Below are 15,671 nucleotides of genomic sequence, written 5' to 3' on the forward strand. Positions count from 1 at the left end.
AGCTTTAGTTAGCATTATCTTATTGGTTATCTTAGTCATAGTTTTTCGATCGAAGTTAAATACTGAAATCAACATTGATCAACAAGTTGATAAACGTAGGTTCGCGTAGATCGAATTTTAATTTGGACTAATGTGGATAAATTTGATGTATGCTCAAAACTCAGATGTGTGATTATGTTATTGCATAGAAAATGCAACAAAGTGCTGCAGTGTAACACAATAAGTTAAAAATAATCTTACCTTACTCGCAGAACCGTAGTCTCAAAATACTTTTCCGAGTCTTTGCCTCGCAATAAACAAAGCCAAAATACTGATGGACTAGTTTTAATTACAATTTAAAATTTCAGTTGGAATAAATAAAACTTTTACGCGTAAAATCCATCCGAAATCACTGAAAATGAATTTGGGAAATAAAAAAACGCGCGTTTACTGGACAGTGCGTCTCGATTGTTTGACTTTTTGTTTCTTTTTGCTGTTGCTATACGTAATATTATTAATTGTTTTATTTTTTATAAGGCAACATTGTTTTAATGTCAAAAACGTTCCTTTTTATATCGCATCTAACAAAGCTTGTTGTCTCATAATAATAACGATCCTCGTTTATTCTATAAGCAATCGTTTCGTTTTACACAGCTGTAAATAAATGAGATCATCAAATGAAATCGTGACAATCTAAATGTCAAAACAAGGAAACTTATTATTTAGATTTGGGAAAATTATTGGTTAAACACATCAAAAATGGGTTTGTTCGGCAAGTCTCCTGAAAGAAATCCAAAAGAAATGGTAGGCAATTTTTTACCAGCCTAAATAATCTAAATTAGTCACTGAAAACCAATAATATTCACGTTTACATTTCCAGGTAAACGAATGGTCACATAAACTTAGAAAAGAAGGATATAATTTAGAACGACAAATCAGAGGTACTTGTTAATTTACAAAGCATTCATATTCAGTAAACACCTACCTTCTTTACTATAACTAATCGCGGCTCCTTAATTTACAGCCATACAAAGAGAGGAGGAAAAAATCAAACGGTCCTTGAAAGAAGCAGCCACAAAGAATGATAAACAAGTGTGCAATATATTAGCTAAAGAGATTATTAGGTCAAGAAAAGCAATAAGCAAGATCTACACAAGCAAAGCACATCTGAACTCTGTACAGATGCAGATGAAAAACCAATTAGGTAAGTTTAAGTAATGACTGAATGCCGACCAAATGGTGTAGTTGTTAGTGACCCTGATATATGATACAGATATGTACTGGGGTCTTGGGTGTTAATATGTATTCATATATCTGTGTTGATATATCAGCATTCAAATATCTATATTATAGGTGGTGCCTTGTTTAGTTACTTCTCCAATAGAATAGAATAGAATAGAATATTCTTTATTTGTACACAAGAATAGATTATACAAAGCTTAAATATAAACACATAGGTACAAAAAAGGCGGTCTTATCACTAAAAGCGATTTTTCAAGACAACCTTAGAAACAGAGAAGAGATATAATATGACAGACATATTGATTGATACAAAATGTTCAGTAATTGAAGCATTGAGTTCTCAGCCTGTCCTTTGCATCAAATCACATCTTTTAACCCTTGGACAGCCAAGTCTTTTATTCATTGACATATTATTTTTACATAATATATCTAGTCCCTGATCAGCTCAGCTTTTAAAGTGTTAATCTTCAGTGTGTCTAACTTCAACATTCAGGTCTACAATGTAAAAGAACCTAAACCTGAAACATATAATATAAATAATCTCTACTTGTTTTTTGTTACAGCTACATTAAGGGTTGCAGGATCATTACAAAAATCTACAGAAGTAAGTCACTTCATCTTATTTCTATAGTAAACCTTAATTTCCTGCCACACTAGTGTTAACTGTGTGTTAAATTACTCACTCACTCACTCTTGATGGCTAGTTGACCCAAAGTGGATCTTGGCCTCCGCTACCAAAAGGCGTTACAGGGTAGACGTTAAATTACTACATTGTATTAAATTGAAGCATAGTTGCTTTTCTACTGTATCAATGCTTAGACTATATAGAAACAGTTATTTAATAGGACTTTATAAGCATCCCGGAATTCCCATGAGAAAATCTTCTAGAACCTTTTAGGATGAATTGAAGCTCAAGGGGAAAGCTATTAAATAAATACATTCCTACCATTTCTTGCAAAATGTTGTACTTATTTGAGGTTTGGTTTCAAGCTCGCATACAATTTTTCAGGTGATGCAAGCAATGCAGTCGCTGGTTCGGCTCCCCGAGATAGCTCACACAATGCAAGAGCTCTCCAAGGAAATGATGAAGGCGGGCATCATCGAGGAGATGCTAGACGAGACCATGTCCGGCCTCGAGGATGAAGAAGAGATGGAGGAGGCAGCACAGGGGGAGATTGATAAGGTACCGTCAGCAGCATGATTTGCCCAAATTAAGTATGCTGTAATAACACCAACTTTGGATTCAATTCAGAAAAAAAGTTTTATTATTGTGATGTATTAATTGTAATCCGTTTTTTGTTTTATTATTTAGTACATAACATATTAATGGTTTAGGTAATAGTATACTAGGTTATAGATTTTTCATCATTAGAAAATTTTACTGTCTCTTACATTTCTTAACTAAAAACATCCATAAAACGCGTTACAACATTGCTACAAAAAGTTGCCGTGGGAGGGCCCTTAGGCACTGTCTATATCTAGAGTAGCTTTCATTTAATAAATCATACATACATACTTTATTACATCTTCTGGAAAAAAACAAGGATTCATTGAAATTCTAAGGAAATTATTTTTCCTAAATCCCACAATCTCAAATGTTGCGTAAAATCTCTAATTTCCAAAATAACACTCCATCAATTCTCATAAAATATCCAACATCAATTCCCATTCATAAGCGCCATTTTTTACAGCTTTTGTACCTACTTTTTTCCACTTCCCCAGGTGCTATGGGAGCTCACACAGGGCAAGCTGGGCGAGGCGCCGGCGCCCCCCACCGCGGTCGGCGCGCCCTCCACCAGCCAGGAGACTGAAGCTCCGGAGCCAGATGAGAGCGAGCTGGATGAGATGCAGACGCGGTTGGAGGCTTTGCGCTCGTAGAGGCGTCTACGCGTAGGAGGCTAGTGTTAAGTTTATGTGAGTTATTGTGGTTGCAGAATAGTTGTAATGCTCGTAGTCATATGCCAGGCTATGGTCATATAGGGGTAATTTGTGATTGCAGGCTGCTTCAAGGTGTGACAACAGTGATACTCTAAAATAATGGTTAAAACTATAACCAATGGCGTAGGATTAGCCAGTCAAATTAGTAGTTGATAGTCTCAGACTACCCATAAGGTGTGTCGGTCGTATGAGGCTTCAATCTTGCACCCCAGGACATGTGACCCCTGAATATGAATTCTTTATAAATTAACAAGTACCTCTGATTTGTCTTTCAAAATTATATCCGTCTTTTCTAAGTTTATGTGACCATTCGTTTACCTGAAAATGTAAACGTGAATATTACTGGTTTTCGGTGACACGCAGTGAGATAATTACAGTCCCTTATTCATCAACACTTCTTCCATTGTGTCTCTTAACTTGTTTGTGTCTTCATTCATGAATATTTCAGCCCATGATATCATGCAGCCAGCTTATTGCCATTTTTGATAGGCCTAGTAAATATAAATAATGAATTATAATTGTTCGTTTCAGATTATTCTAAAGCGGTCATCGGCCTCGCCGGCTATTTCGAATAATGCCTCAAATCTTTACATAATACTAAAGTATTTTATAACAATTATTGTAAATACATCGTAAGTTTCGATAAGAAACATAAATTATATAATTAATCTAGCTGTTATTAATTTTTTATATGATATACGTGCATTTTTAGGTTTTTATTTTGTCAAAAAATAATAAAATTATATCTATTTAGATTTTTTAATGCTATGCTATAAGTATCTCAAAAACTAATATTTTTCTGGCGTGTTTTATATGATAGAAAATTACCTACCTAAGTTAAATCTTTAATAAAATGCACTGTGTTAATCCAATGGCTTATGTTTTCATATTTTCTGCCCTGTTTGTCAAAAACTATGATCAATCTTATTGGAGGTTGGGATAGTTTAAATAATATAGGAGCAAGAAAACTATCGAGTACAATTGGCTGATTTTATAAATATATTTTCAATAATAATACTAATATAACATTTCTTAGCAACGATTCTAAGTACAGTACTATACGTATCACAGTTAGTTACAAATTCTTGGAGGACATGTCTAGCTCTAGTTGTAAATCGTGTATCGATTCCTTTTTTAATAACGGTTTTCTGTCGTTTTCCTTCGACTTTTTTGGCTTCTTTTTCGTAAGCCTGAAAATAAGAAAAAAAATAAGTTAATATAGGATGAACACATAAAATTTAAAGTTACAAAGGCGCTACTATAAAGCCATTACAAATGTGCGAACTGAGACATTTATTATTTTAACCATCAAACCTTTGACTGGTACCTATTTATTTTATGGTTAAGTAAAAAGATTTATAACCCACTTTGTAATGGCTCTATACAATCAAACAAAATAATGCTTACGGAGAGGAATTTTAATAATGATCGACACTATCAAAATGGGTCACTTTGTATCGTTCGTCTTTCCGGAAGATATATGAGAAATATCACAATGCCACTTCAAGATTGCAGAAATTACACACAAATGGCTATGGCTGGTGGCGACATCTACCCTCAATACGCCCAAGCTTCCAACTCAAGACACCCCGCGATAAAGTTCTAAAGACTACCAACAGATGGCGGTAAAGCTACATTCTCTCTCCACTTCGTGTGTACCTGTTGACGACGCCGTCGGGGTGGTCCATAATGCGCAGTATTATATGAGACAGAATTCCATTGTATTAAAACACCCGGCGGCACCTATCCTCATTACGTAGATCCTGCGAAATAGTTCCGAACTCTACCGATAGGTGGCAGTAAAGCGAATCTCTTTACCTGTTGAGGACGCCGTCGGGGTGGTCCATCATGCGCAGGATGTCGGCCTGGTCGGACGAGTCCAGCGGCGCCACGCTGATGTCCCGCACCGCGCGGAACTTGCCCACGTTGTTGAGGTGTTCGTTTTCCAGACGGAAGAAGTTCCAGATGAAACGTCTGTGGGGGAGATGGTATACAGGGTGTTAATAAAGTTATAGGTACAGGGTGTTGAAAAGTGGTGTAGGTAGTAAGATGAAAGGGTAACTAAGGAGGTCATCCTCAGTGGCGGCTGGTGCCTCAGATACCCGGTGGTGCATTTTATGGGTTTAGTAAATTTTGGAAGAAAAATAGATTATTACAATTAGAAGTAAAAAAATATATAAGTATATTATATATACCTTATTCCTTTTTTGACGCGAAATCGCTTCTCCGCCGAAACGAAAACAACACACGGAAAGCAAAATAAAGCATTTAGTCTCTCACATCCACATAACTATTTATTTTTATTGTAGGTACATTTCACTTTTGAAAATTCAGGTAGGTACTTATAAGTTTTATTTTTTGTTTTGCACTCCTGTTTTAAGATGAGAAAAGGCCGAGGCGGCCCAGCAGATTTAATGTCCAGTCTATTTTGAAATGTCCTAAGTACCTATTGCTTTTTATTAAGTCAATATTGTATTTTGCACTCATTTTCACTCACACACACATACACACTCACGAAAACTGTACTACTTTCTTAGTTAATAAGTAATTAGAGTAACAAATTAATTACGTATTCGCGCGCGAAAGGTGAAACTGTTAGAATGACTTGACTTGATAAGTGCATCGTTCGTAGGTCGCGCCACCGGTCAAGGCCGCCGCCCGCGCCTCCCGTGGCGTCATTCGTATTATTTCGGCAATTTCCGGTCGCGTGCGGCGCACGAATTTATCCTAGAACTGCATACAGTTTGTACTGAGCATCTTCCGTCTCACGCGCCAGGCGATTTCCATCCTGTTTCATACTACATGTAGGAGCTTGCCCCGTGCGACAATCCGAGCGCACGAGGCCGTTTTTGTTCAAGCAAAAATAAGATCTAATTCTTTTGCAGTAGAAATCAAAATAGGCCAGTTCGATTTAATTTAACTTGTAACGATGATCAGAATTATGTAATTTATGTTTAGGGTAGGTATTACGGTTGTTATATTGGTATTTTTTTTTAAGTTTTTTTAGACGTACCTAGTATGGTATAGGAAGAAGGAAGGTACAGCTCGCGCCAATCATCGAGTTAGCTCTGAAGTTGCAGCGCTTAGCGTCGCACGATCAAAAAACAGGTATCAGCGGAAAGAAGGCAGTCCGGGAGGGGAGGGGTCGGCAGTGCACACCCCCTCTCTCTCCGGCCCCGCACCGCGGTCGCCTCGATTTATGTGCGTGTGTGTGTTCTCACTGTTCATACGCCACGCACACATTCGCACCTACAGCAAAAGTACAGTCGCGCATCGCATCATTGTAGTCGTTTTGTTTTGTGAGTGTCGTAATTATTTCGTTGTTGTTTTAATAAACTTAGTGGCATCGCATTGCTAAAATGCCTAGATCGAATACCGTTTTAAGCCGACAGGCTAGAAAAATTATATTCAACGTGTTTCAATTTATGAAAAAGGAAAGTGAAGAAGGTATCAAAATCGACCTTCAACACGTCCAAAAAAACTTAACATAGTTGAAACAATAAACCTGACTAAGTAGGTACTTAACTTTTGTACATACATATTTATTAGTCCCACTGTACATCTGCGCAACGCGCACCGCGCCAACTTCAGAGCTAACTCGATGATTGGCGCGAGCTGTACATATTTTGAAGGTTTTTAAATGGTAGTGCGTCGCACGGGCGCACTTGAGGTGCAGCCGCCACTGGTCATCCTGAACCATACTCTATAATACTGTTTGTCGCCGACACGATAGCAAGAAGACATAATTATCATAATGAGCTATTAAAGAAGAAAATAACTCAGATCATGCTTCATTCATGAAACTTGGTACGTAGGTCCCTTAGGTAGTGTAGGTGTAAAATAGGGGATGAAGGCTGGTATTTCATAAAATTACCTGAAAACCTCGAGCGGCGCTAGTATCGACGTCATGGTCTCTCCGCTCACCAGGTTGTTCTCCGTGAGCACGAACGAGATCGTCCAGATGAAGCGCAGCACGAAGTCTTCCACTATCGCGAAGTAGTAGAACTGAAACCAACAGGATAGTATAAGAGTTGGAATATTTTCTTAACATAATTATATTGTAACTGGCCGTTTACTGGTCATGGTTTCAAACCAAGATAGGTAAGTAGTTACTAGCTTTAAAAAAAACATGATAAAGTTTTCCACAACACCAAAAATAGGTAGGTTAATATAAGTACACCAGCAAAAATGATACCAACACTAATTAGTACAGTGGCGAAGTGATTTTCCTTCAGGTAATTTAATGTAGAGGAAAACTGAATATTTTGTACCTAAGCTTTGCTTATAACGATAACAATCAACTCACCCCTTGACTATAAACAATCTCCTCCCTAAGGAACTTGTTCTCGGCGTTGGGCCCGCAACTGAACAGCCCCCAGTCCATCTTCACGTCCCACGTGTAGGTGTACAGCGAGGAGACCAGCTGGCAGCAGAACCACAGGTACAGGAATGGGTTGGTGAACGGGTCGGTGTAGGAACCTGGGAAGGTTTTAGAAGCAGATTATAACACAAAGAGGTAGTGAAGATTTGGGAGTATTGGAGTGCATGAAAGAAGTTTTATGATTTTTCAGATATTCTGGATTTTTTTCAATAAGATGACCAAGGGCGTACCCAGGATTTCAGCTAGGGGGGGGCAGCTCATACCTGTTCCGAGATGATGGTCGGTCGGGTTATATTGAAACATAGATAAAAGAATATTAAATTAAAATATCTGACTAAAAAGAAAATATACTTGTTACCAACACTTCATATTGCGCACAGTAAGTAACACGTTTTTAATTTCCACTTGGCAGGAAAATTTACGTTTACTTTATCTTCTAGTGGGGGCAGCTGCCCCCCCCTGCTCCTACCTGGGTACGCCCTTGAAGATGACAGTTAAAGAGTCTACACACCAAACCCGCCGACCCGCCGACACAGCCCGGCGGCTTGGTGTCGGCGACTTTGTTTCAAGAATCATGTCGGCGACTCGTACCCGCGCGTGCAAGTACTAAAAAAGTTGTACTGATTTCTTGCCGCCGACACTCACCGACACAGCCCCATGACACATGTTGGCGGGTTGGCGGGTTTGGGTCGCCGACACCAAGCCGCCGGGCTGTGTCGGCGGGTTTGGTGTGTAGACTCCTTTATAGTGCTTGTCGCCGACATTCTGGGAAGAATTGTATTGGCATAATGCATGCCTCATGTTCTTTCTCAGTTTCACTAAAATAACTACCGAACATTTCACAGTTCCTTTCTTTCATTGACTCACTCACCACTATAAACAGTCTTGAGCGTCGCTAACAGCACTAACTACGAAGAAAGAAGTACCTATCGAAGGATTTCTTAGGTTCCTTGTTTATGCAGTGTATGAGTTATCACCCACGGTGTATTAAAAGGAAAATTTCCACACTTTCATTCACTCACTCACCACTATAAATAGTCTTCAGGGTCGCAAACAGCACCACAAAGAACGTGGTGCTATACTTCCCAGCGTTCACCAGATGCGGGTGCATCTCGCGGCTGTCGCGATAACGCCGCAGACACTGCCAGAACCGCGTCCAGGCCGGGATTATGTTGACTAACCCGCGGGTTATTATGAAGAGTTTTGTGGACTCGAATTTGCCTGGGGAAAGAAGGGTTTTGTTGGTGACTTGGTGTGTGTGTGGGAAGCGATAGTTTAGAGAGCTGCTATAATTATAATTTATTATCAGACAGTAAAATTCATAAAATGTGTTAGTAACAATGTGTCCTCAGTCTATGTATTGCTAAGCCATGTATACCTAGGTTTGTATTTTATGGCAATAGAATAGTATTAGTCATGGCTACCGCGTTTTAAAGCCTAAAATTAGGCTCAGATCTATTTATGGGGCAATGAGCTGTTGATGTGCCGTATCAACGTTCGATGATTTGAATACTTCTGAGTCTGAGTGGCTTATATGATAATGCAAACTGCAAACATCATCAGCCAACAATCTTACACTGCGGGATTGCGATCCAAGATGCCCTAAACATTCTATGCTTTGTCCTCCTCATCCAACCCCTGTAACAGCTATCAGTCGGTCCACAGGACTTGAGAGCATCCCACGCAAAATTTACCTAAAGGACGACCTATGTCCAGCAGTGGATGATTATTGGCTGATGATGAACAACAAATGTCAATAATACTCACTATCAACATTAAACCAGTCGGAGCCGCTGGCGTAGAAGGCGACCAGGTAGTGGAAGTCGAGGAAGGCCGCCGCGAACGAGTTCCACTGGTCCGCCAGCCAGAAGTCCGCGAATAGTACGGGCACGAAGGGAGCTGCCAGGATACGACCCTGAGGGAGAAGATAATACTTACAGGTTGTCCTATATCTAAGCCTTTTCCGTTTTAGTATTTCTCAAATTTTCTAAGATTAAAAGTTGCTTAGTATCATGATTTGTATCACCTCCTAAAAGGATAACGTTGACCTAGGGGGACACCTGTATATAGGGTGTTGCAAAAGCATAGTATAGTAAGCCGATTTGTAGTGACTCATACTGAACAACTTTTGTTCGTTTAAGCATACTAAATGATGTGTGCATACTAAAAAAGTCACGTGACCAACAAATTTTATATGGATATGCAAAATACTGTTAATCCTGTATAGAATAAAGTGGAATAGTTCGAGACATGTATTTTGAAAAAATTAAAAAACAAACAAATTAAAATCTAACTCACACATATCCTCAAAAACCAAAACCTCGCTTCATGCCGGAACACCTTCAGTGGATTCATCAGGAACACCAACATTATCACAACCAGCGCCAGCGGGTTCACAAACGGCGGTATACTGAGGCTGGCACTGAATATGAAGCTCAGAATACTGAGCGCCCAGACCACGCCCAAAATGGCCGCCAATTCCATCAAGTCTTGCTCTGATAGGTGGTTCCGGGGGTCTAATTCGAATATTAGCACGTGGTTGACCCCCGATGACCTCCAGCCGTATACGTTGATTCCGATGAGGAATATGAATTCTACGAGCAAGAAAGGGCCTCTGTACAACCGGAAAGCTGTTTTGAAGTTTTCTGTGCCTCCTTCGTGGAAGAGCGCTGAAACAATAATAATATAAGTAGGTATTAGGAAACAGCAACGGACTTTTTATAACAATAAGCGATCCTATTAACTTATTGACTACATGAGTCAAGTCGCAGTAAACGCACAACATTCATAATTATTCGATTTGGAAGTCGCAGCGCGGTGCGGTGGTAGCTCAGATCAGAACGCTTACCCGAAGCGTTCGCTTCTCACGCCAGAGATGCGGGTTCGAATCCCGGCGCTGACATATACCAATGAGGAAAACATCGTAAGGAAACCTGCACATCTAGATTCTTGATGTGTACCCTAAGTGCATTGTACTCATTCAAAAACGGCGATACGGCAAATGTATAGCGAAAAGCGGGTGACTTGCTTGTGAGTCACTTCTGACTACCCCTTCGGGGATTACAGTCGTAAGCAAATTATTATGTCGCATATTCATCGGCTATCGATCATCGAAAGATGATTATGAATAAGACAAATGGTAATAAGTAACTATGTTTTACCATCCGACTACATAATCTTCCACGGGAAGTGAAATATTATCATAACAGTAGTCAACAATGGAAGACTAATGTTACGCCATACTAATCTGTGCATATTTGGACAGTGATACAATGTAAGCCAATGTTTGCCGGTCAGTTAAGACATAATTTCAGATTATCAGAGCAAACTTACACATATTTATGGATATGCAAACATTGATTTAGTTTTAAACTTACATTATGCGGAGAACAGTTTCTTTACATAGCTTTAATACTAGTATAAACCCTTGATAACGGGTAGGCATTATTGCAGGCATTACTGCACTTTTCCTCAGTTTCAGATTCATTCCAATGTACAAGGAGAGCATTCTATTGCCAAGTCTACATAAATAATTATACATAGAAATTGATTCCAGGGACTTTATTCTATTCCTTTCTCTATTTTTTCTGTGTGGTAGACTCATTTTTCTATTTTATATTCAAAAATAAAGAAGTAGTAAAAACAGAGATGTAGCTAGGTACTTTGAAAAAATAAAATGCTTTGAATCATTTGATTTTGGTGTCATGGGTGCTTTGAACCATTTCGTAATGGGCAACAATTACCTAAACTTCACAAAATATCATAACTTAACTTACCAGACAGTACCACAGTGATGAACAGTACAATAAACGACCCCGAGAACAGCCCCACTTTGAACGTGGTCCACGGGCTCTGCTGCTCCCCTAGCGGGGGGACTCTCAGCTTCTTCATGGCCTTCTGTCGGTCCCCCCCTTCTAGGTCGTTGGTGACTGTCGCTTCTGTGTCGCTGATCAGTCTGTCTATGTCTTTGTTGGTGTAGAAATGCGATGTCTCCACGTGCTCTGCTCGCCATTGCGCGCCGTTGCTTAGGTTTAGGAGCTGGAAGGAAAATTTATGGTTAGATTAGTTGATGAATGGCTTTTCTGATTTGTTATGTTTTGATGTGGTATTTTCCTAATGGAAATTCTTATTCCTAATTTACATTCACCAGAATTGATAATTGCCACCATAAAATTACAATTTCAATCAGACACAATGCCCATATTAGCCGGGATGCCAGTTTTGATGATGATTGGTCCTGATTGTGTAAATAGTTAACAAAAATTACACACAATTACATATTGACGTATAATTTTGTACATGGAAAATAGATAGATAGATAGATAGAATATTCTTTATTTGTACACACACACATAAAAGAAACTTATATAACTTAAATACTATAAACTATGTACAAAAATGGCGGTCTTATCGCTTAAAGCGATTTTTTCAAGACAACCTTAGGGTGATATAAAATATAGTAAAAGAATATACAAACCTTATCATGCTTTTTCAAAATCTTTCTAAAACCTGTGTAGTTAAGATTCTGGTAGTTTTGTAGTAGGATTAAGCTTAAATAGAATTCACTGAAGGCCAGTTTTAGTTCCTGCACTTTCCGCCGCGGCAGGGGTGCTTTCTTGTCGCCCCCACTCTTGGGCTTGATGGTGTCGAAGTGAGACTTCAGCTCGCTCTGAAGTGTTGCAAACTTGCGGGTCGCTTCGGCCAGCTTTTCTGGAAGAAATATTTGTCTATGAGTGACTAGGTCTTAAAGGTTTTTCTGTGGGAATTCTGGAATAAGATGGAAGTCAATGCTATCCTTCAAATTAAACCATATATCATATTATTGGCTATGTGACAGAAAGACACATAATATTTTGAGTTATAATTAAATTATTTTCCTATGGATATTGATTTCAGATTGTTAACTTGATAGATAAATTTTTTCATCATTTTTTTGAGTTGAAAAAAGCACACATTCATGGTAATTTTCCCGTAATTGGTGGGTTCTATCTACCCAGCACAAGCAAGGTTTAAACAATATCATTTACATAAAAGTTCCTTAAAATTAAAATCACATCTATTCAAAATTTAATTAGTTGCTTTCTTATACAAGTTAGGTGCACTCCAACCTGAATAAAATGTGTTGATTTTCTTGAGCTCCTGATCACAGTAGTGGAAGAAAGTCTCATCAAAGTTGGCAAAGTGTCGAGAGAGTATCTCGGGCTCCACATTCTCGGCTGATGGAGCTTCTTCCACAGTTGTGTACAGCATTGCTTTCATTTCCTGAAACAATTCAATTAATGCTTTAAGTGGAGTGTTACTATAAGTTAGAAATTGTACAGGATATTGTGCTATTAAAACACCCATGGGTTGGCCACTCAGTAGACTATTAAAAGCTTGAGTGGGTGTAGACAAATCTTTAAGGAAAATACCAGCCATTTTTTACAATGGCTCCATTACAAACTTGTTGCTGATCAATAGGTATAAAAAACCAAAATATGTTATGTATATTTGATTTTGGAGGATCCATATCATACATTGAGATGTTCTGTGTATTGTTCAAGTGCATCAGATAAGCTTCAAGATTTCCAGATACCTACCTACTATAGTTAGATATAACATACTGTAAAACTATGAAATACAATACAATAAATATTCAATGTACTGGATGGTTCTGGAGGTTGTATAAATTTTATATAATTTAGTAGTTAGCTGCTAATTATATTACTGTATTATCTAAATTGATATGGAAAAATCTGCAGCATAAAAACAATCCTATCAATTGATTCATGCCATAACTAACATAATGTATTAGATGAGCAATAAAATTGAGGACACATTGAGGAAAACATTTAAAACAAAATTAGTGTCGGTGCGTGTAGATTAATTGCCTGAAACAATTTCAAGATCAAGACAACAAGGCCATATCTCTTAGATACCGTTCAGTCCTGCCTCGAGCCTTACCTCATAGTTGATGTATTGTTTCCGCCATTCCGGCGTGATGTGCGCACTCAGGTGCTCCGCGAACTTCATGGTGGGACTCTCGAGAGAACGTCTGGATCACAAGAAACTCCGAAACACAGTGGTGTGCAGATAATAGTTCACAATATTTCATATGGTAGGCTTTGTTTGCTTACTGATAAGGCGCAAAACATGATATCATAGTAAAACACTTAGGGGTAAATTATAATGGAATGATTAAATAGGACTTAATGCTTTGTTTATTATAAACTAGTTGGCTAAATTAATTGTTGTAAAATCACAAAATACGAGAGCAAATCGTCAACTGAACTTTGACAAAAAGCAATATGATTTGCGTGCGTTCCGAACATGTTAATAATAATAATAATAATATATCTTTATTTCTGAATGAAAACGTTCATAGAAATACAAAAATATCAAGGGACCATGAATATTATTATCATTTGTAAAAAACCTACAGAATATTCAGATTTTGAATATTTTCATACAATATTTCGAATAATTAAATTTAACATCCTTCTATATTTTGTAATAATTAAACTTATTATAGGTGGATATTTATATTTTGAACGTACGTAGATGATGGATGATTGACAGTTTCGTTCAGAAATACGTTATTAAAAAAATTGGGATTCATTATTTTGAGATGCAGCACACTCTTTATTAGTTGCCTTTGGAATAACGCACGCAAATAAAGAAACAATATGAAAAAGGCGAACTGACCCATGCTGTCTCACTGTAATCGTCTGTAAATATTCCTTCCTACTACCACATAGCATAATTTTTGATGCTTACTAAAACAGAAAGGAGAGATATGAATAAAATGAGACTTCCAAATTAATAAACTAAGATTTTTTATTTTCACTTTTCTCCTGTTCCTTACTGATAAGTGCTTCATTGATGTTCTCTGGCAGAACTCTTGCGACTTTCCTAGGTTCCTTGACCAGTGTCTTTGGGCACTGCATCTCTGACCAGCTAGTTGGCACCATACTGATACCTTGCGGGGAGCCCTCTGCTGTGGCTATGACCACCCCCAGTTCATTCTCCGCTGTTGATAAGTGATACCAATGGATTTCTGTCATAGGTAGCTGGTTATATTATAAGGAATGTTATAGTTAAAGTACTGATGGGATTAAACCTAAATAGAAAGAAAATTACCACCATAAGTAAGTATAAGAAGTTTGAAATGTAGAATAAAAATGGTGCTATGTTTGAAGAATGCCTAATACTGGTGGAGTCATTTACAAACCACTAAAGGACAGTAATAAAGCTGGCTGGCTACAGTTGGCTGTAAATTCCTATGTATCTAATAATCAAACATTTTCAAAAACAAAAGGATACAACTCTAGCCAGAATAACATCTCCTGGCCTGAAGCATTTATATGGATCTATCCTGTCCTTGTCAGTAGATTTAATGTCTTCTTTCTTCAGGATGCCTTTGTATGGCCTGACCAGTACCGAGGGGCCGACACAGAGGATGGTACACTGTACTACTCGAGAGTTCACAACTGTGACTTTGGCTGTAACAATATCGCCTGCTCTAGGCAATATGCTAGGTGTTCTTGGACTCTCCACTGTTACAAATTTTGTCTGAAATAAAAGTAAGTGGCCATTTAGAAAGTAAGATCAAACTGTAATAACTAGAGTTACAATAACCAGTACTCATGGCTTCAATTTCTTTGATTGTAACCTGTATAAGTACTAAAGTTTTCAGTCTAGTTTTGAGGTTATGTGTAAAGTTAGGATTACCTTCTCTGTCTCATCTTCTACGATTTTAAGGACACCGGCTAATGTAGCGTAGATGTAGCCTTTACGTTCGTATGTTCCTGGACCTGCTGCGTATTCTTTGTTGGATAAACTTAGCCGCATCCCAGGGATGCATATCTTACCAACACCTTCGCTTTCGGAAGACATGTTTACCGTGATTTTAAGTTCGTAAATTAACAGATAGTAAGCGCACAAAAAGTAATGTAAAGTTAGTTGAAGTAATGTTTATGTTAAATTAAACAAATATCTTTTTTAAATAAAGTTCAACATCAACTTTTCAAAACAACATGAGGGCAACAGAGGGGTAGGGGAGGGGAAGAGGAGGAGGGTAATAAAAAAGAAAAATGTCTAACTCACAAAGTACTCTGTGATTCAACTTCTCAACAAAAAACCGGTAATTGAA

At 38.1% G+C, this 15,671-nt stretch overlaps 3 protein-coding genes across 3 annotated transcripts; 1 reads left to right on the top strand and 2 right to left on the bottom strand.

Moving 5' to 3' along the window:
- Positions 1-633: 633 nt before the first annotated feature.
- On the top strand, positions 634-3,122 carry LOC105387241 (charged multivesicular body protein 3). Its single transcript, XM_038111710.2, has 6 exons — positions 634-783; positions 860-920; positions 1,004-1,183; positions 1,785-1,825; positions 2,231-2,404; positions 2,944-3,122. The coding sequence occupies exons 1-6, from the start codon at positions 739-741 to the stop codon at positions 3,097-3,099; spliced, it is 657 nt and encodes a 218-aa protein (XP_037967638.1). The 5' UTR covers positions 634-738; the 3' UTR covers positions 3,100-3,122.
- Positions 3,123-4,135: 1,013 nt separating this feature from the next.
- Positions 4,136-13,829, bottom strand: LOC105387242 (xenotropic and polytropic retrovirus receptor 1). Its single transcript, XM_048630525.1, has 11 exons — positions 13,484-13,829; positions 12,649-12,802; positions 12,018-12,250; positions 11,317-11,578; positions 9,839-10,209; positions 9,308-9,455; positions 8,567-8,761; positions 7,466-7,638; positions 7,034-7,164; positions 4,978-5,133; positions 4,136-4,349 (listed from the first exon to the last, which is right to left on the bottom strand). Exons 1-11 carry the CDS (start codon positions 13,550-13,552, stop codon positions 4,235-4,237), a joined length of 2,007 nt encoding a protein of 668 aa, XP_048486482.1. The 5' UTR covers positions 13,553-13,829; the 3' UTR covers positions 4,136-4,234.
- A 511-nt stretch (positions 13,830-14,340) lies between these two features.
- LOC105387255 (exosome complex component CSL4) lies at positions 14,341-15,585 on the bottom strand. Its single transcript, XM_011557956.3, has 3 exons — positions 15,251-15,585; positions 14,843-15,091; positions 14,341-14,589 (listed from the first exon to the last, which is right to left on the bottom strand). The coding sequence occupies exons 1-3, from the start codon at positions 15,413-15,415 to the stop codon at positions 14,347-14,349; spliced, it is 657 nt and encodes a 218-aa protein (XP_011556258.2). The 5' UTR covers positions 15,416-15,585; the 3' UTR covers positions 14,341-14,346.
- Positions 15,586-15,671: the final 86 nt, after the last annotated feature.

The sequence above is a fragment of the Plutella xylostella genome, chromosome 26 (assembly GCF_932276165.1).
Source record: "Plutella xylostella chromosome 26, ilPluXylo3.1, whole genome shotgun sequence".
NCBI classification, from domain to species: domain Eukaryota; kingdom Metazoa; phylum Arthropoda; class Insecta; order Lepidoptera; family Plutellidae; genus Plutella; species Plutella xylostella.